The following is a 21,878-nucleotide window of genomic DNA, read 5'->3' as shown; positions in this document are numbered from 1 at the left end:
ATGTAAAAATAAAAACAAAAACCGAAAACTTCATACAATGAATTGCATTAGAAAAACATGAATGCACAAATCTGGTAAACGTTGTTTTCAATTTATAATAAAAATGGGATTACATTTGATAAAGTAATTGTTGTAAAAGCTTGTTACACCTTAAATTCAATGTAAGAAACCCCCCAAATCTCTACATGTGGTACATCCTTGTGTCTGGGTGCAACAATATTATATGAACTTCTCTGTTCCTGGGGAGTTTACCATATTTTCCACGATAAAGAGCGCACCGGAGTCACCACAGTCTGGCTTACTTCTTAGCACTAAAGTCAAACATGTTTATAACTCATTTGAAAACATCATATTGTCTGTAAATCACCCAAACAGAAAGACACAAAAAGCAGTTTTATTCAAAATTATTTAAAGAATCATCATGCAGAAGCTCTCCGGGTCATCTGTCGGCCAGCTGTTGTATTTTTGTGAGCAGGTCCGAACCAAGAGCGGGTCGGAACCAGGCGAGCTGCTCGTCCCTGTGCTGGCTCCCCTGTACTGACTATTACGGTCGGCAAGCAGTAAACAGGACAGGTTCATAAAAATAACTTTAAAAAATAACATTTAAAAAAAACTATCGGGCTGAGTATTAAGTATAGAAAAGAATCTAAATGTAGACATTTTTCAAGTAAAGTTCTATGTGACTATCGACCCGCGTCATCGCCATGACTCCCGCCGGCGTGTCATCCCAACCATGTTCCAACCCAGGTAGAACATTTAACGATGGAGAAATTTTGGGAAAATTGAAGTTCCTAAAACAAACATAAGTGCAACTATGTAAACTCCCAACCTTTTAGTAACATGTTAAAAAAAAACTGTCTGACACCACTACATGTTAGCTGCATTAGCGTATTCACAACACCTATAACTCCCAACCTAGTTTGCAACATTTTAAAAACCAGACTGACACAGCTAAAACAAAAGTTACTGTCACTACGCTAATTCCCAACTCCTAGTTAGCTTCATGTAAAAAACCTTGTTTACAATATGCAAAAAAACTGAATTTTACCACTAAAACAAACATTACAGTGACTAGGCTAACTCCAAACCTTTTTAGTTTATTGTAGTCCGACACCCCAAAACACTAGCTGTGTTAGCTATTTAAAGTTATTGACAATTAAACCCAAACACGTTCGGAACTTTGAAATAAAATAGACTGACATTTTAACAGTCTGTATGCCTCAACATCTGCAAGCACAGCCAGTGTCAATCCTTATATTAGGCTTTCTAGTACGAGGTGCAGTTATTGATATTATTTTGTTCATTTAAGACTTTAAAGCGTGCCTAATAGTGTGGAAAATATGATAATGCCATCATTGTTGCTCAGCTTAAGCTTTGATTTGGTCTCCAGCAATTCCCTGGGGAAATATGTGGGCCCTCAGTTTCTTAATGTTCACCAGCTGGTGTCCAATTTTGTCTTTAAGGTAGGTAAAGTCCAGTGAGATTGACAAATCTGCAAAGATCTGCCTACTCAGGGAGATTTCTTTCTAAAGAACTTTTAATCAGTGAGTTTGCAACTTCTTTATTTAGCTACGACTTTTTTTGAACCCGTCATCTGACTTTCAGCAGTGGGTTATTAAACTCCATCCCTCCGCTATGAGTAATTCTTGCCCTTTGTGTCATGATGTTATTAAACCACTCTTCATGCAGATTGGTTTCGCTTGTTCACATGTAATTTTCACAAAGCGGCTACGATTTCTTTTGTGTTTAAGTGTCTCGCATCTCTTTTGTTTAGACGCACTTGGAGCTCAGAGCTAAACGAGTCGGCCTCTGTTGACGCTCGTCAGAAGTCAAGGAGGCCTCTATTGAAGAGGGTATTAATAAAAACGTTGAGTTCAGACACCAGCGCTTCCAATCCTGGGAGACAGCATCCCCCGTGCTTTTGCTCTGTCGGGGGATTCGGTGATGGGGTTATGAGGTTCCACCGTGTGTTGTGATGTACTGCCTGCTTTCTAATGGCCCCCAGTTGAAGCTGATTTTCTACAGCGCGTGTTCCATTTGTCATATTTAATCAGTGAACTATGGGTAAATTGTTGTTTTAGTTAATAAATGTGTCTAAAAAATTAATTCTGAGTGGTTTGAAAGGGAAATCACTGGAGCTTGCGTATACAATCCATCTACTGATAAAAGAACCAGTTATTGTGGGTTCATCTCCCGTTCTAGAAGTCCTATTTCAAAGTTCAGTGAGCTGGATCTACAGTATAACCCTTGTGCTATCCAATGCACTTTAACATTGGGAGTGGGGTCATCTGGACCCTGAACCTTTTTTCTTCAATGATTTGTGATCTTCACTGGTGTCCATGGATTACATGAAATCCTTTCCACCTTTATCCACCTTTGTCCTGGTAGGCAGAACACGTCAATGTAAGGGTGGGGTGTTCTGGACCCCATAAGATAGCACAAGGGTTAAACCACATTTTGAACTGTAATATGAAAGGTGAGCTTCTTGTCGGGTATTTTCAATTATCTTTGCATTTCCGGTGTCCCACTCTCCCCTGCCAGCTGGCTACTGCTAGCATGAGGTTTCTAAGTGACCCTGGCATTGTAATGGTGTTTTTATGGCCTTTAATGCGCTTCGTCAATGGCAAACTTGTTTTCTTACTGGCAGCTGACCATGCCGTTGCCAAGCTATGCATATATGCAGTGGGTGCAGTGCATTCCAGAGCTCCTCGGATGGAAAACATGGCTGTGAGACTTTTACTGGGCCAGCCTTCATTTGGTGAGTGACTGAGTGTTCGAGATTGGCAGGCACGGAGGGTGAGCTGGGGTGATACGCCTGGGCGGGGCAGTTTTTTTCTGTAGCTGTTCTCGAATGTAAGATGGCAGGAGAGCCCTCATCTGACGCACAGCGGGACGCGACAGCAAGAAGTACAGGGGGGGGCTCCAGCACGGTGCCAAGCACACCAACACAATGGCCGTTAAGGACGCCACCTCCCACAGCAGGGTGACGCTCGTCAACCTTTGCTCGTTGGGTGCCAGCGAGGATGCTGACAAGTACAAAGGTGGAGTGATGGCGAGCTCCATCCCGGATCTAACGGTTGGAGAAGCTGCTGAACTCTCATAAGGCGATAAAACGTTGACAAACTCAAGCACATAGTATGGTAACCAGCTGATGGCGAAAACCAGTGTTGACCCAATGAGCAGAGCGGTGGCTTTCTTGTTGCGTCTGTCCGCAGCAAGCGTTCTCCTGCAGCTGTGGAGGTGCGAGATGATGAGGCCACAGTTGATGGCGATGCACAGCAGAGGGGCCACGTAGTAAATCAGCAAGGCGGGAACCAGAAAGAACAGCCACTGCGCTCGGCCGACCGCCCAAGTGCATCCCCCGTTGAAGTTGATATAGGTGACCTTTGGTAAAGCCATGGCTAGGGACACCAGCCAAATGGCCACTACAGTGCACAGCCTATGAAGAGATGAAGACATTGGGTTAGATCAGGGACATTACATGTTGAACCATCTGCCAACAATCTTCCATTTTCTTAACCCACTTAATTCCTTTCAGGGTTATGGGGTTGCTGGAGCCTATCCTAGAATGGGCAGAGGCGGGATGCATCCTGGACTGGTTTCAAGTCCATCGTAGGGCCACAATAATATTTGTATTATTTCATTTGTGAAATTTCCACTTGAAGTCCCTCTCTGATCATTTTTGAGCTCTTTTAAAAGCGGTCCCAGTAGACTGTTAATTATGATTGTGCTGATTTTAGGCAAAATAAAAATAATAAAAAATGGCTTTCTGCAGAGCGAAAATCTTTTAATAGAATTTTGCCTCTAAGTTTTTGGAAGGACAGTTGGCACGGACCAGCCCCGCCCCCTTTTCCATCCCCCATAACTGAGCTACAGCATCTGTTTATGTGCTCTCCCAATAGCTCACAGCCCCCGCACCACCAGCCTAAAATTACAAGTGCAACAAAAATTTGAGCCAGACACCAGGTCAGACGAGAAAAACAAAGACTCACATGGATCTAGTTGTCTAGCGAGGTGCATCACAATGGGGCAGAGCAGGGAACTTGTGCCCCGCCCAGCATATTTTCTACACAACACATGCAAGCTTTTTCCAACTTCTTCTGCTCCTGATTGAAAATAATTTGAATAAAGAAATTCCTAGAAATGCAATTTTTGCTGAATTGTCTGTACAGATGTCAGCCTTCCTCAAAAAAAAAAGGCCACGAGAACATGATGAAAACACAACTTTCATCAGAGTGAGTCTGTAATGACCAGAGTATTTCCTACTAAATGTTTTACTTTTAGTCTCTGTGAGCAACCAAGATAACTTTCAGCTGGATCATTATTAACTGACATGATTTTGCTGTTGCAGCTCAGCAACAGACTCCATGGCTTTTGTTAGTACAGCAACACTTCTGGGCTGCCTTATAAACGTGATGCTTTATCTCTGATGGACTTCCCCTAATTTCCTGGAATAGCCCCTATTCTCAACCCTGTTGGCAACTATATACAAGAATATCATTGGGCGTTAAAAACAAAAGGATTTTTATCTTCCAGACATGTTTAGCTGTCCATTCAATGATGCCAAAACGAGAACATTTACTACCATTGCTCAATGCTATGGGCCTTATAAATAGCATGACTCATTGGACTTATTTGCTCCATAAATAAGAAATGAAGGTGCTAATTTTTTTTTTGGCAGATTTGGTGTGTAGGGACAAAACAAGATTCTCAAGATCGTTCTAAACGTGGCTTAAGCCCATGGTGTTCACACTGGAGAAGCAGGGAGGGGCTATTTCTGCTTCTTCTCCTTATGTCCGCCACCTACAGTCGGAAGAGTCTTGCTGTAAAATGTCAAAGTGGTGCAAATCTGGTGAACCTTGCTCCAGGCTTTTTCTTTCACAGCTCTATTATATGAATGACTTGGTGTCATAAAATTCCGGCCGGACACAAACCCCAACTGTTCAATTTTTCCCCGTGATCCATCCAAAAGGGATCTTTTGGATCATCTTTCCTGTCCCAGACTGTACTAAGCTCAACCTAGTTTAACTTTTAAAGCTTGTTCAGTGGTCGTGCGTTTTGTACGCAGAGCCTGAAAACTGTTGCGTAGCGACGCGTGAATCCGAGAGTTTTGATCGCAGGAGACTGGAACGCACATTTACATAGACTTTTCATTTGCTTGAGGGTGGTGTGAACGTAACCTAATACTCACACTTGGGTCAGACTGGCAGGGGGTCTCATCCGGGGTGCGACGATACGATACCTCAGCACCGATAGCGCTGCTAGGCTGAAGATCTCCACTCCTACAGTCACCGACGTCATAAATCCCAGGAGAACACAGGTGGCCCCCCCGAGCTGCCAGTTCTGGAAGCGAGCGCTCAGGAGCACACAGGGCAGGGTGAGGAGGGCACCCAGATCCGCCAGGCTAAGGTTGAGAAGCAGGATGGAGCCGGGCTTGGAGCGACTGCGGCGGTTCTTCATCAGCACCAGCCACAGCAGCAGGTGGCCCCCCACCCCCACCAGCAGAGAGACCAGGCTCACCAACGGCAGCACCACGTTGAAGGAGATGGTGGTGTTGGTGGATACCGCGTTGAAGAGAAGGTTGACAATGGCAGGCATGGTCTCAAGACCATCTGACAACACAGCACTGTGAAAAGAGAACATGTAGATTTTGGATTCACGCATCTCTACGAAGTTTTCACCTTAATGTTCAATAATGTGTGCAAGAACATAGAACATGCGGGGCTTCACGTCAGCATGCTACAGCTTCCAACTCTGCCTCTGAGGCGTCTTTATTGCAGCGAGCTGGTTTTAAGTTTCTCATTGGCCTCTGGAGGACGTCAGAGAGCAGACTCAGAATTGATTTTTTTCCCAGTCCAATCCTCTTTTGATCTATTTTTCAAAGTGTTCCCAGTGGTCTATTAATCATGATTTTAACTAGGCCTGCACAATAAATCGCAGATTTACCGTTATCGCGATGTCAAGCTGTGCAATACGCATTTCGCAAAAGACGGCGAACAATATCCGAGCTATTGAGCCGTACAGTTTTTCAGAGCATGCCAGCTCAGACGAGGAAAACGAAGCCGTACACGGATCCATCTGTGGACGCATCAGCATGGAGCGGAGCAGGAAGCTTGTGGTCCGGGCAGTGTAATTTATACATCCCAAGTATTTTTCAAACAGCATGTTTTCGTCTGCTCCTGATTCACAATCATTTGAATAAAGAAATACTCAGAAATGCAGTCTTAAGGCCCGTACACACCGGGACGAATATTCGCCAGGCGTTATTCGCCAGCGTTTTTCAACACGTTTTTTGTGTTCACACCCAAGCGATTTTCGCTGACGATGAGCCGAGTGAACATGCAATTTCATTCCCTGACATTAGATGGCGCTTAATGTAAAACAAAAATACCCCCTGTACACAAGGTGGCGCTGCGCAACTTTACGCTTCTTAAAGTCGCTTTTCACTCAGAAGAAGAGAGCAAGTATTTACGCGCTTGTCAGAATCAAACAAAGAAAACATGAATATTTCAAGCACCAGTAGCTCTAGCTCCAGTTCCATCGATGAATAAATTATTGTTCTGTTGAATGATGAAAGACGCCGGAAAAGACGCCTATTTTGGGTACATCCCATAGTTACGAGAAGAGAAGAACATGGGGAGTTTTATCGACTGGTACAAGAGCTGAAAATGTACCATGAGCGTTTTCGGGGATATTTTAGAATGTCCGTCAGTGAGTGCATCTTCTTAGTCTTATTTCTTCGCGGCAGTGTTGACGGTACTTGGCGTCTATCTTCTTCGCCATTACGTATGTGTGCTCAGCAAGACAGTTTTGTGTTTGAGCGCCCCCAAGTTGTGTATTACTGTAACTTCAGAAGCTCCAGACACGTGTGCAAAAGCGCCATTCTCATTGGTCGTATAGTTTTTGACGCAGCGCGTCAAACCAAAAAACGAACCCGGGCGTTTTTAAAAAAATGCCGCTTTTACGCGTGGCGTTTTGCGTCGGTGTGCACACTCACATTGGTGCACTTTGTTTAGTCACGAGGCGTTAAACATCGGCGAATATCGCGCGCGAAATTCGTCCCGGTGTGTACGGGCCTTTAAGTTTAATTGTCTTAAATACCATCAGAAAAATGCTACAAGAACCTGTTAAAAACACCAAAAACATGATTTTGGGTGTCTAAAAAGGTTCCACAGATGCGCATAACATCAAAATAATTGCAGTGGCAGATGATGCTTCAACAATGGTCTGTTAGATGTTTGTTTTGGTCAGGTATATTTTTGTTTTTAATGCCGTGCAGTTACAGTTACATGAGGGCTTTCTACTTAAAAAAAAACGTCTTTTTTAAAATCCTTTTCGTTATTTTTTAAACAGTCGCTCATAAAAGTCTGATTTTTGATAAGAAGACAACGTGTTGTATTTTATTCTATTGAGATATATATTGTAAATTATGATAAGTAAAAAGGACAGATATAACACTTTTTTGTACACATCTGGTGTAAATGCTTTAAAAATTGGAACCAGTTTTTCACCTCAGAGGGTCGGCAGGAGCCTGGAAACATGATGGAGGACGGATAAAGACAGATTCTTGTTGTAAACTTAATGCACAAAGGCTGCAGCACAATGAGCTAAAAGAGAGTGTTAGTATAAAAAAGAAGAAATAGTTAAACCATCGGAGAATGCTAGTTGATGGTGTGAAAAACAGTAAAACGGACTTAAAAATGGATAAAAATGCTTATATTTTCTCATTTTTGTTGATTTTAGGTTTCTTTTTTACATAACAGATTCATTGAATATTCAATAAACACTTTATTCTGAATGTTATGTTGGAAAAAAAAGAAGAAGAAAAAAAAGACATCCACAAAAAAAAAAAAACTTTACAAATGAAGGATGTCATAAAAGATACAAAGGGACATTAAACAGACAGATTCATTTTACATTTTTTCTAATATTCATTGGCCCCTGAATGGTTTTTTTATGAAATTCGTGCATAATTTATTTCCATTTTAATACTATTTAAGAAATACATTTTTTTTTGGCCAAAATTCAGTTTTTTAACTGAACTCAAATTCCAGCCTCATCAAGCCATCCTGCGGTGCTGTAATTACCCCCTAAAAAAGCAAAAAAAAAAGGAGGACGAAATGCAAAATAGTAGCAGATGAGGAAAGATAACAATAGCAAAAACGTAAAAACCTATCTGCAAATGTTAAGGTTTTAAGTTTTTACATTAAATGGTGAGAACGAGGATAACTCTACATGTTAAATGAAATAAAACTGTCTTCCTATCAGCATTGACTGGAATATTTGAAACACATATTTTTTGTTTTGTGATTATTTTCAGACAGGAGGTTTTGTAGGTAAAAAATACAAAGTTAAAGAATGAAAAAAAAAAGCATAAAATGTCTGACATGGAGCAAAATATGTGGTTTCCCTTTTAAAACCTCTGATTTGCAGCCAACATTTAGGTTTGGGCTGCTTTTTTGTTCCAAACATATTAATTTCTGTCTCACACTTTGTATTTTGACGTTTTGCAACATCAAAATCTGTCATTTCTCATTTTGGAAAGCAGTTAAATGTAGATTTCTTTCTGCTTCACTAAATCTTTCTTTTGTCCCAGTCAGCTGGGCTGCAGCTGCAGGCAGCTTCCTTTCCAAAAATGTTTAAAAAAAAAGACATAAAATCGTTTCTACAGCAAAACATTGTTGTTGTTTTTTCCTCATAAGTTCTCTAAATTGTTTTGGGATCAACCCAAGAGGTCACAGAGTTCAGGTTAGTTCCTCTAAAAAGGAGCTGAAAAGCAAAATTCAGAAAGAAAAAGAAAAAATGTAATAAAGTCTGTGTCTCATGGGAGATAAAGCAAAAGCCAGGAAAGCCTGACCCAGGTGTGGACCGTAGGCTTTAAAAGAAAATGAAGATCTCTGAAAGCCGAAACCGCGGGGAAATAAAAAGAGAATGTTAAATAAATGCGCCTCACTTACTGCGAACTGTGACCTGCTCCCGGGTAAAAGCCCTTGTTCCAAATCAGCTGCCGTGCTGGATAAACAGGAGAAATGGAGGGCAGTCACCTGCATGCCTCCCCTGTCTTCACTCCTCTGGACTTCCCGTCCTGTCCGTCAGCCTCACACGCGTTTACCTTTTAGGTTAGACGGCAGTCGGAGCTCCGCTTTCCAGGGGAAAAAGCTACCGGATAGTTAGGTGGAAAAGCGGGTGAGCTGCCGCTGAGTGTGATGAAAGACAATGAGCGGGAAAAGTACTTCTGCCATTTTATTTTGGCCACGTTTTACTGAAGGCTAATTAAAAAATCCATGATAAGAGAGGGTGTCCTCTGCAGTTTCATGGTAAAGATGATGAAAGTGCTCATTTGTTTTACGATTTAATTATTTTCTGCAGCATCCCCGTTTCTCCTGAAGCCTTTTGGATTCTTTTTCTGGATAACTTTTAGCCAGCAGTGAAAACCGTTTTAGACATTTTAACCCTAGAAAGTCCAATACAGTAAAGAATCAACAGAAAATTCATTTTTGGGGGAAGTTTTTAATCCCCTTGATGAAATGCACAATTATTTTTTTTGGAGTTGGGTTAAAGAAACCTAACCCTATCTCAGTTTTAGAAAAATATATAGATTATATGTTGGGTGATTTGGTATGTTTTTTTTAATCTCAATGATGTTAGTTGAAGATGCAAAAATATTGATGTGTGTTCAGTGAAAAAAAAACAGCTTATTTGCCCACTGTCTCAAATTTAAAACACACATTTTTAACTATATTCTAAAGAATTAATTATTAACACATTTTGAATTATTTCACTACGGAAAGTAGTTGTGTAAAACTGAATAACAATAGATGAGTCATCATAACAAAGTTTTTAAAAAAAATTGGCTAACATTTTCCTGTCAAAAGGGTTTTTCGGGTTTCATGGAAAAGCCCCTCTACTGCCCCTAGCGGATGGGTGATGAACTACAGACCAAATAATATATTATTTTAAGGCAAGTCTCTGGATTGTTCTAATGAGGCCTCAGAAGTGCGCATATCAAATATGATACAGCTGGCTTTTTGTGATTTTTGAGCAGTTTCTGGTTCATTGTAGAATTATTGCGTGATATAAAAACAAATATCAGTACACAAAAGAAGGGTTGTACTAAAAACAAGGATATAAGCTTTGCCACAAAAATGTGTTAAAAGACCTTTATTCTCATTTTACTAAGCCTTTCAGAGTAAACAATATCCATGTTCATCTTCCTGGACGGGGTTGTTCCTCACTTTGTGATGTCACAGTGTGAGAGCCCACTCGTTTTTGTGGATTGGGAGGGGGGACAACTCAGAGATACGTGAATGGATTAAAATACCGTTTGCGGGTTGTTTTTTTTTGGGAGGAATGAACAATACAGACTATTAATAGTTAAGATTCTTTTCCTATTTTCAGGTGACCTCTTTTTACAGTGTAGTTATCACAGTTTTCACAAAGCCTTCTTTAAAAAAAACCCCCAGAGTTTTGTCTTTTCGTAGAAATGGGGAAAAAAAAGAAAAAGAACAAACGGCTGCAGAGTATCAAAAACAGCAGAGAATGCAAACACCCACGTAGCCACACCTGGTCACGCTACACACAAAGCAGATCTGATCCCCACGGGTTGCATGCCGTGCGGTTAGTGCGACACGCGCTCGTTTTCAGGAAAACAAACAGAAGAGGGATGGAGCAGGTGGCAGGAATGGGTGGAGGAGCTTTCAGAGCAAAGCACATGCCGGAGTGGGAGGAAGGATGAATGAGATGAGCGCCTCCACTAAGGCCCACATGGAAAGTGTCAAACACGTCTCTGTGGATCGTAAAGATATGGAGGCAACACGACATGAAGCTTTTTATGAACCTGAGAGGAAAAACACAGCGTTGGTGAAGAGCATTGAATGGAGGATGACGTTAACGTGCGTTGGGAGTTGGGTCATCTAGACCCCCTAGACAGTGCGCTGAACCTTGTTTCTTCAACGATTTGTGATCTTCACTGGTTTCCATGGATTACATGAAATCCTCTTCACCTTTATCCACCTTTGTCCTGGTATGAATAACACCTCAATGAAAGGGTGGGGTCATCTGGACCCCACAAGATAGCACAAGGGTTAAAACCCTTTGCTGTTACCTGTTACACTGTAAAAACAGGCCCCTTAGAAATAAGTCAAAATGTCCCACCTCATTGGCAGATTTTCTTTAAACAAGCAAATATAATAAAAATAATAATGATCTGCCAATGGGTTAAAAGGTCTGGCCAAGAATTTTTCCTTTCGGAAAAAAATTCTAGTCACTCAGACATGTTTTCTTGACCCTTGTGCTATCCTAGGCACTTTAACATTGGGAGTTGGGTCATCTAGACCCACTAGACAGTGCGCTGAACCTTTTTTCTTCAATGATTTGTGATCTTCACTGGTGGCCATGGATTACATGAAATCCTCTTCACCTCTATCCACCTTTGTCATGGTAGGGAGAACACGTCAATGCAAGGATCGGGTCATCTGGACCCCATAAGACAGCACAAAGGTTAACCCAGAAGAACCTTGTCCCAATTTTTCTTAAAAACGAAATCATTCAGGATGTACTAAAGTGGAGCTCAGAACCCGTTTCTGATATTTTTCTGTTTCACAGACATCACCGTGGGTCCTTAATGCTGGTTTCCACGGGTCCGGTTGAGGTGTGTCCATTAGGTTAAACAAATAAAACGGAATGTTCAGTAGTCAATCAGAATGTTGGCACCGCCTCCGTCACATCTGCATCTGACGTCCGTTTCTTGCGCGATGCAAGCTTTACGCAGGAGTTCTCTTTTAAGTCGGTTGACGCGTCACAGGAAACAGGTACAGGGTTTCAAAAATAAAAACCGCCTTTGTACTCTCAAAATAAAACTATCAAAATTTGTTTTATATTTAAGGTGGCGTGTCCACGCAATAAGTAAGGGAAAATGGCCATACGGAATGTGCATTATCAAAAATTAGCGCACGGCGTGGAAGCCTGAACCGTCCGCTTGGCATCCGACGGTTGCTTCCATGAAGTGCGTTAATTTCTGATAATGCACACTCTGTCGGCCATTTTCCGGATTATATCATGATCGCTTACAAAAGAAATAAAACCGTTCTTAGTACTTTATTCTTATTATTTTTTCAGTTTAGATCACAAAAAGTGGACTGTTTCTTACGTACTTCAGCGGCAAAGGAAAGTGTTTTTGTCCAGATGATGAAGCTAAGGTTTGTTTTAAAGAAGCCGGCGCAGTGATACAAAACATTTAAGCGATGTGACCGGAACTTCTCTTTTAGCCGTGCATTATCACTTTTTAATCCACACCTGGCAGCCAATCAGATCCCCGCTCCCCCCAGCCAGCTGTCGCCCCCCCGAGCGCGACTAGTCTGCAGCTCACCGCTCCCCCCAGGGGATGAGTCAAAATGCGGAAAAGAATTTCCCAATTGTTGGATAAATAAAGTATCAATTATTTCTTTTGTTATTTTATTAAAAAAGCTTAACGTAATTTATGACACAAACATCCATTTCACAAGTACTCAGTGAGGAAGGAGGGCGGGGGGTGTAGGTACCAAAACAGCTCAGCCTGCAATAAGTGTTAGGGGGCCTGACAGTAATGATGACATCACACTACGGTAACCCCACTTGGACAAACTATAAAGTATGGAGATCTGCTCGGGCTCTAAATATTTTCATTTCACGTTTCCTTTTGTAACCTGAAGTTCTTTTCCCTCATAAGGTGTGTCTGACATTATTCTTTGTAATGTTCAGATCTAGTAGTTTAACAGTTATGATTTTTTTTCTTGTAAATTTACAACTTCAAAGGCGTAGTTAAATTAAAAACAAAGTTGTTTCCAAACTGGCCCTAAAACTCCGCTCTAAGCGTGTGAACAATCGTACAATAGTTTTTTTTCTTTTTTGGTACTGTAACTTGTCCAGACCAATCACAATCTTACACGTCATCGGACCAACATACAGCCAATCAAATAGTGTGAGGTCATCATTAGTGGCAGGCCCCTGAACAGTTTGGGCACCTACACCGTTTAGTTTTGGATGAGCAAAAAGAGCGGGACGAACTAATAGACGCAGGGGTGGCAAGACAAACCACTCCTCCGGTAGCCAGGGGGGAAGGGGAACGAACGAAGACAATGTAAGCGAACAGACGGTTGTGAGACGAATCCCTACACCGCAGACAGACCAGTGGAAACTCTGGGTTAGAGGCTAAATTTAGCTTTTGAAAAATAAATTTGAAAAGATTATTTTTCTTGCATGACAAAGTTCTTGAAAACAAGTTTTATTTATTGTTTTACTTTCTTAAGATTCAGTTTTTGTGGTGAAAGCATAGATCAAACGTGTGCGTCTTTGTTGCTACATCCTCTTTTAGTCACAGTTTCTTGAGATTCATTCAAGGGATTCACACATTGTTGATTTTTTCCTCTATTTTCTGTAGTAATAACTAAATAAATTCGATAGTAAAGTTATGTGATCTAAACGTACGGACCCATCATTTTTAACATTACATAAAAACTAAATAGATCCATTGGTCCAACCACCTACCAATCAGGAAACACGCCTCAATGAGTTTGGCTTTATTGAAATCCAAACAGATTGTTTAAGAAGAAAACCAAGCTAAACACACAGATTTGAGACAGATTTGTCAGGAGAAAATTGAGCATAAAAACACAAGGAGGTTTAAAAAAAATAACTACAAAAGTCTACATGTGAGGCATTCTTATCTGTATTTAACATAGGCTGTTTGCACTGGACTGTTGCTGCATGATACCACCTCATGTCCACCACCTGCAGCTACCTGGTAGAGGTTTGCTGTGAAATGTCTATGAAAAACAAAATCTTGTATAATTTTGGCCAAACAGCAATTAGTTATATATTTAAACAGTTGGCACTTGTGTGAATTGAAAGGGACGCCCGTCCATACGTCGCTACCAAATCCAGGTCCCTGATGTGTCAAAGTTGAACCCGGTTTCACTTTTAACGAGCGTTCAGCGGTCGCTCGTTTGGTTTGTAGAACCTGAAAACGGTCATAGAAACTTCCAGGAGCGAATGCGTGAACGCAAGAGTTCACAAGAACGCAGACTGTTCCTTGAACCTGAGTTCTGAGGTCGGTTTCTATCTACATATCCTGCTAGTTCACATGGACTGACATGTCTATTTTTCACTTACTTTGTGCCCCTTCTAAAGTCGGTTTCATACTGTTGTGTTCCTGAAATCCTAAATTTCTTCTGTCAGGTCACAAAATTGAAAGGAAAAAAAAAAAGCAGGATTGTCGACTTATTCTGTATTTTAAGGTGACTCTCTAATCAAAATGAGCCTTTAAATCATTTAGTACTTGTCAATCATTAGATTTACATTCGGTATCTTTTCATCCTTATGTTGAAAGTTGAACAGTGCTTGTCTGTTCCATTTCTGAGAAATAACACTCATTTTAGGCAGAAAACACACATTTTTAAGTGAATTACAGACATTACAGATGTTATTTTTCATCCTTCAAAAGCCACCTGGTTTGCAAATAACTCAGCGAGTCTTTACGTCCTCAACCCACATTTCAAGAATGAACAAAACAGGATGAGAGCCTCTTTTAAGTGGAAACACATCAGAGCAAACAAATAAGTCTTAGTAGGTATTGTGCTGCAGACTATAGAGGCTAAAAGGAGGAGTAGTGTATTTTCTGTAACAAGTTTCTCCTGTCAGGCTGTTTCTGGCTTTTGTGATAAGCGTGCATAAACTTCATGTTCATCGATGCATGTCATTCGTCATGCAACTGCAAATAATCCGAACCCATGGGTACCAGCATCCAATTCGGAGAGAACCCTGCACCATCTGATGCAGTCGCGAACGATGGATGTCCCCCCTCACATGTGCGCTATTTCATTTGTGGGTCATCGTGTTAATGCATGTATGGATCGGGCTGCTTTACTGGCGCAAAGTGCTCAGCAGAGCATATGGCGAACGGAAAACACGCACCATATGGGTGTCTGTGGAAAGACAAAGAGGAGATTAGCCTGGCTTATCTGAAGACACCTAGGATGCGAACGCTACACCCCTGGCTGGGGACTGGCCTGGCTGTGCGGGGGATCGAGTGTCTGCAAGCAGGGAATCAAAAGCTTCTCATTGCCACGAGGTAAAACAGAGTTGTCATTGTTTGGGGGAAAAAAACAACTAATGAACTGTATAAACCCAGACGAGTGTCGGTACAGAAGCAGGCCTTCCACTGATGTGTCATTCACATGCTAGAAAACAAGAAGCAGATTATTATTTTAGATTAAACGTTTCATTTTTTCTCGCAGAGGACAAAATACTCTCAAATAATCCCATCTAAAAAACATGCAGCATCATAGAAACTATTTTTATTTCAATGCAAACAGAAATAGTGATGAATCATAAACTGGAAGCAAAGTGATAAGCAATGTGACTTTGCTGCTCCCTGCTGGAAAGAAGAAGAAATGGTCATTACAACCCATGAGCATTCTACCCCTGCCACCAAAAACAAAGCAGCTTTAAAATAAATTTACAACATGCCACTAATTAATTCAACTCAAATTAATTCAGTTTTTATCATCTTTTCTTTTGTTAACCCTATTGTGTTCGGGTTTTGACAGTTGACCCGAACAGCCTAGAAGAGTTAAACAAATAAAAATGATGATCACCAGTGAAAATTAGTGAACAGTATTGATTTTTTACCCAAATACAATGCAAAGGTTAAAGAATACAAAACGGTGATCACCAATGAAAGCTATTGTTTATTATTGGTAGTATAAACATGGGAAGTTATTATTCGGAATTAGTTATAACGAATTGGGAAAAGAAACGGTCAACAATCTGGAATTTATTTGTCAACATATCATTCTTTAATATATTTAAGGAAGTAAACTATATCTTCTTCATAACACAACAAAACAATTACCTTTTGCTTAAACTTTGTGAAAAATGTGCTACTTACTTAGCACATGTTTGGGTAAGTGTGAGACTGAGCTTTGCACACGGCTGTTCTCGTGGAGTTTTTCTTTTAGGGGCAGACCTGGGACTTTTTTCTTTTGCCTGATCTGATCCAGCTGCAGATCTGGTGTGTGTATTTCTGTGATTTAGAGAACGTTTGTGTGTGGCCTTTGAACCATTTCTAGTGTTCACATGCTTTTATGATTCACGGGTCAAAAATGACCCCCAAGATGTCCCATAGTGGAGCACAACCTGTGTGTAAAACAAGACCTTTTTTTTTTTCCCCAACGATTGAGTCACCTAGGAAAAAAAAAATTATCCTAAAATATCAAGTTGGAAAAGTTTGATTTTTTTAAGAAGCAAACATGGTAGTGGGTTACTTTTTACTCACAAGACAAAACATTGGTTAAATGAAATGTTTTGTTGTGCAGAAAAAGTTTAAATACCAGACTTTCATGATCCCTTTTTGATAAAGAAGACAAAATAATTCTAGGTCCATCATTAACATTTCACTGAAGACAACTTTTGTACCTGAAAAAAGTTTTATGTGAAGTCAAGGGAGAACCAAAAGAGATGCTAAAATCTAATAAAATGACTGATTTCCCCTAAAGCCTGCACACAACTTTGAAAACACTCAAACGCCTTTTATGTCATTTGGATGGTTTAAAAAATGATCATGCTTGTTTCTTAAGTAGATTGATTAACTCCTTCATGCTGTATGTCACTAATACGTAAAGTACTTTCAAATCCACGCAGGGGCAGAGCTACAACATTTTATATGTTTTAAATGCACCTTTGGTTATTTTTGAAAAAGACTTAATGAAGATCGTATCGATGATTTCTTAATCTTTGTCAATATTGATGCTAATTAGGGGAGTTAAAGTGTGGGGCAGTCCCAGTAGCTTTGCCCCTGGATCCAGGACTCAACTTGATTTTGCATCACCTGAAACGTAAAAAACAGAATTTGAAAAAAAGATGTAATTAGAAATACACTCAGGCATGAATGGGTAAATATTTTGATGTTTGGTTATTGGTCACTGATTTATGAATTCATGGATTATTCATTAATAAATGCATTGGTTTTTGTGTTCGGGTCGTCACTCTAAAGGAGATGCGGCTCCTTCCTGCTTAAAGACAGAAATTCTCAAAATCAGTTTGTAATTAAAAAGCGGATTAAGTTGTGCATTTTAATTCATTTGTTCATTTAAACTGTTCAAAAACTGTAAAAAATCAGTTTGACTTGTACAATAAAGTGTATTTAAAAAAAAGTTTTCTGATCATCTGATTTATTGTCATTTTTAAATGCATCATTTTGAAACAAAAATAAATAATTAAGCAGGATTGATTTAAGGGCAAAGAGGCTTTGCTTAACAAAAAGTATTACACCCACAGTTTATTTTGTTATGGATACCCGAGTATAAGTATAGAAAGTATAATATAGACCTTGTACGAACAGTATAGGAAGTATACCAACTCTGTCCTTTTTCAGAGCAAATTGGAACATTTAAAGTTTGCAAAATAAAGATTGTATATAAAAAGTAAACTTCAAGCATACTTTTAGTATAGATTATGTCTATTAGCAGACATCCAGTCGTGGATGTCGGCTAACTTTTTTGGCGTAAATGAAAGCAAAACCGAGGTCATTGTGTTTCTCCCTACCTCTAGATCTCCTCTCTCTTGTGACCAATAACCAAACATCAAAATATTTCCCCGTGGTGTTGAACTTGACGCAGCTCTGAAGCTCAACCTTCAAATAAACGCTGTGACCTGCTTTTTTCAGATGGCTAGGATCAAGTCCTTAAAATCAAAACTAAACCTTGATATTGTCATCCATGCCTTCGTGTTGTCCAGACTAAATGATTGTAGTTCTTTATATGCTGGCTTACCCAAGGTGGCTGCAGCTGGTCCAAGATGCAGCAGCCAGATTTCAGGGTGGGCCAAAGAAGTTTGACCACACAACACCCATCTTGGTCTCTGTAAAACTGGCTGCCAGCACAATAATAGCTTTTTATTCAAATTCTGGGCCGTCCTTTTAAGTCCTTGGCAGGTACGTCACCTTCTTACCCCTCCAGTCTGCTTTTAAAACATTCCCCCCTAAAGTCCTTACGTTCCACTGACCAGTTTGTATTAATGGTTCCCAGAACCAAAGGTCATTTTCGGGGGGACTGTGCGTTTACTGTTTTGGTTCCTAAACTATGGAATCAGTTGCCAGCGGCAATTAGAAAGGCCACGCTCTTGGAGTTTTATAAAAGAATTGTTCCTCCATTTCAGCACTAGCCCTGTTATTATGCTGGTTTTAATATCTTTTATATTGGGTTTGTGCTTTTTATTCTTAAATGTGTCGTTCTCCATGTGTACAGTCTTTTGGGTCTCCTTGGCTGGTGGTGGAAGGTACTTTATAAATAAATACATAGATGATGATGATGATGACTATATACACATCTTAAATAGATTACTTTTTGCTGATACAATGGGGGGAAAAAATTTGGTTAGTTAGCATCTGAATAGGCTGAAAAAAAGAGGAGAAGGGACTTTAAAGACGATTCAGATCCTTCTGCAAAGTTCATTTTATTCATCTTGATTCATAGAAGCATCTTTAGAAAATAGAACCATTTTCAGATCCACAAAAATCAAAGGAAAACAACCCACAATCTAAGTTTGGATCATCTTTAGGACGGTTCCTCTGTCACAAACACACACCAGAAGCATACTTACAAAGACACTTATCAAATATCAGCACACTTAAAAACCAAACCAACCATTTAGTGCAGCTTGGTTTTCAGCATCTACATCGTCATTCAAATAAATACAAGTACAAACTCACGTGATAGTAGTCGTAGATTGTCGATAAAAACACAGCGGGAGGGGAGCGACTCCTGATTCGCACAACAGCAGACCACAATCATACAGGAGACACAGAAATACTGTTGGTTTTTAGGAACCTGCAGGTTCCTCTTCCATTAGAAAACCATTGTTAGGGCAAGCAGACCAAAAAAACAAAAAAAAAGTACTCCAAAGAATGAAACAACACATGCATCTTCAACTACAAATGGGTTAAAAGGATAAGAATGAAATGCCTCAGCCAACTCCACACGGTTTTAAAAGCTCGTCTCGCTCCAATCTTCCTTGTTCCAGTCCCTGCCCCTCCCGTGATGTCATAGAGCGTCATCGTTACCCCCGTTGGGGCTTTTGAAACCTGCAGGGGTAGGTAGAAAACACACGGGTGAAAAGCTGCAACACTCTAATCAACAAGCCATCCATTTTTATTTATTTACTTTTCTTTTTTGAGGAGTTAAATGGCTCTCCAGCATCACGGGAGAAGCCTATTAGTTCATGAAGCGATCACGATTGTTCAAACGTCCACTTTCAATGTAGAGTCTATACCTGAACGCATGCCAACCTGGATCTCGGGCGTTTGCGTTCAGAACGCTCACGTTCACGGGTCGCTACGCAAATTTTGAAGTCTGGTCGCGTGCTCTGCGTACAAATCAGGCATTCATTGATCCAAAGTTCAACCGATTGAACTTTTTGGCTGCTGAAAATGCAGCTGCACTGAACTTTGACCAATCAGGGACTTGGATTTGGTAGAGACGTGTAGGTGCCAACATGATCACAAAGGTGTTTTTTCTTTTTCTTTTCTCCAAAAACGGGAATTAAAAGCTTCAAATGTGTTCAGGCTGTACATTACATTAGCAAACCAAACCAAACCATAGAGACTACAAAAAATGAAAGTCCATCTACCTGTGGGACACCTCTCTAAAAAAGATTGCATTTTTCTGAATGTGTTTCCTTTAAAAAAAAAAAAAAAAAAAAATCTCCCAGATTGACTCTATCTATCTTGACTATGATCGAGTCTCACTACCTCCTGGAGACTCTATTTGGCTTCACAGTTAGCAAATGTAACGATCCTTTGTTTACCCACATGTGCTGCTGTTTCTGTTGTTGCTTTCTCAGAATGTCAAAATCCTTGCTTTTGTTTTGACTTCACTTACAATAAATAATCTATTGATCATTTTTTATGGGGTTAAATCCTTCACCGACAATAGTATAAAAGGAGAAGCTAAAAAATAAAACCAAAAAAGGGGCATAGCATAGTTTCACCACAGTCGGGTAATTAGTAGATTTACAATATCTTTAACGGCTTTACCAGAATTACAGTTTTTACATTGTTTACAGAATATTTTTTTAGTTTTTTTTTTTTAAGAGTACAAGGCCCCCTTTTTGGCTTAGTTTTGCCGGCCACTTATGCTCAGGTGTGACTTATATGCGACATTAAAAAAACAAACAAATAAGCACTAGAGGGCGCTGTGGGTGTGTGTTTTCGTTTTTGGAACTGACAGCAACACAGAAGAAGTGTCACTCAGTTTAACTCCGGGTTTGGGAGCACAGACGAAGAATTTAATGGATTTAGTGATTTAGAGTGATATAAAGGGTTCATTCGACTTGTTGGCATGTTCTTTATGCTGCAGTTATAATGTTCGTTATTGTTTCTGTATTTTGTTAAATAAAGTTATCCCCAAAGTACGATGTATTTCTGATGATTTATTTTTCTTCTTTATTTTTATTGGGGGGGGGGGGGTGCTGTGACATACTCTGAATAGTATTTTCCACTTTTCGCACATCTGTCTGTTGAGGTGCTGATGCATTCTGGGAGCCCAGGGCTGCTCCAGTTTGTCTGCATTGATGCCTCTAGTGTTGAACGTTCTGTAGAGAAACATTTCCTTGAAATGTCACCCTTCATTAAAAGGCCAGAGCTTCATTTAATTTTTGGAAATTAAGACGTTTTTTAAACCTTTAATGGCATCTACTCAAAAAAAAAAACTTTTTGGTAAGATTTGGTACTTTTGACAGGGCAAGGAGGAGCTTCCAAATTAAATCAGCATTTTTATGAATAACATAACTCCAAACTATCTTTAACTTCTAATTTTACCCTCAACCTCAGTGTACTTAGATTTTGTCAACTTGAAGTAGACGGGTCATTAAAGAGCCTGTTCTGAATAAACCCCTTTCATACAATACTTTGATATATTTTAAATATTTTTATCCTTTTCTCCCTTCCAACTGAAATTTCCCTGCAGCTTATTTTAAAAGACCAGAGCTTCATACTTTTGGGATGTTAAAAGGCAGCGATTATTGCCTTGAATTCCAACACCACAGGCTTTTCAGGGCTCAGGGTGGATGAATACGCTCAGTCAGGACTTAAATTATCAGAAGAAGTAAGAGAATCAAAGAAGGCAATTGGCTTGATAAAAAGCCAGTCATAAGGTCTTCTTGGGGGGAAAATCATTCTCATTTATGCCAGCAAACATGTCCAAACTGGACATGTTTGGAGTAAAAAAAAAAAAAAGCCATAGCAAGTTATAATTCCTTCATTTGATTACATTTTGGCACATGCAGCATATAATAGGTCGAGTATGACTCATCATAAAATTGAGAGATACTATTAAAATTAGTCACCGATATAAGGAATACATTGGGCTGTGGCTAATTTAACATGCGCTTTTGACATGATTCTGTATGCCGATGATTCACAGCTATTACACACTTTGTTGGTGAAGTAGTTGTTGCACCACACATACGAAGGAAGTGACACCGATGTTTGTGGTTCAAGCCAGGCAGCAAAGAGAATTGTTTCTGTTATCTGATCAAATCAAATCAAATTTTGTACACCAAAATAAATGATATAAAACAATGTAAAAATAGACCCCCCCCCCCCCCCCCCCCCCAAGATCAACAAAGAACCCCCCCACCCCTTTCACTTCTCCCACCCCCTTCCCCGATGAAGATAATCATAGGGAGCCAGGGTGATCCTGGGGACTGTCCTGCTCCGTACCCGAGAGGAAACAGTCTGGAACCGGTGTGGAACCGACTTGGAACTTCAAAAAAAAATGAGAAGAAAGCAGAACATGCAGGAACGCACTGAAGGAAACATGTCAAACACAAATACTGGGTTTGTT

At 40.1% G+C, this 21,878-nt stretch overlaps 2 protein-coding genes across 3 annotated transcripts in view; both read right to left on the bottom strand.

The window, feature by feature from the left end:
* Window positions 1–2,615: 2,615 nt before the first annotated feature.
* Window positions 2,616–5,794, bottom strand: LOC105356216 (somatostatin receptor type 5). Its single transcript, XM_011486609.3, has 2 exons — window positions 5,192–5,794; window positions 2,616–3,439 (listed from the first exon to the last, which is right to left on the bottom strand). Exons 1-2 carry the CDS (start codon window positions 5,662–5,664, stop codon window positions 2,752–2,754), a joined length of 1,161 nt encoding a protein of 386 aa, XP_011484911.1. The 5' UTR covers window positions 5,665–5,794; the 3' UTR covers window positions 2,616–2,751.
* A 12,665-nt stretch (window positions 5,795–18,459) lies between these two features.
* carmil3 (capping protein regulator and myosin 1 linker 3) overlaps window positions 18,460–21,878 on the bottom strand; it is a 126,168-nt gene continuing 122,749 nt past the window's right edge. For both annotated transcript variants that reach the window (XM_023965176.2, XM_078935509.1), the window contains exon 38: window positions 18,460–19,117. In XM_023965176.2, coding sequence (XP_023820944.1) covers window positions 19,077–19,117 — 41 coding nt within the window. In that variant the 3' untranslated portion in view covers window positions 18,460–19,076. The remainder of the gene's footprint in view (window positions 19,118–21,878) is intronic.

The sequence above is a fragment of the Oryzias latipes genome, chromosome 17 (assembly GCF_053564925.1).
Source record: "Oryzias latipes strain Hd-rR chromosome 17, Olatipes_Hd-rR_3.1".
Taxonomy (NCBI): Eukaryota; Metazoa; Chordata; class Actinopteri; order Beloniformes; family Adrianichthyidae; genus Oryzias; species Oryzias latipes.
Note: the sequence above shows the minus strand (reverse complement) of the source record. Positions and strands in the feature narration are given on the sequence as shown.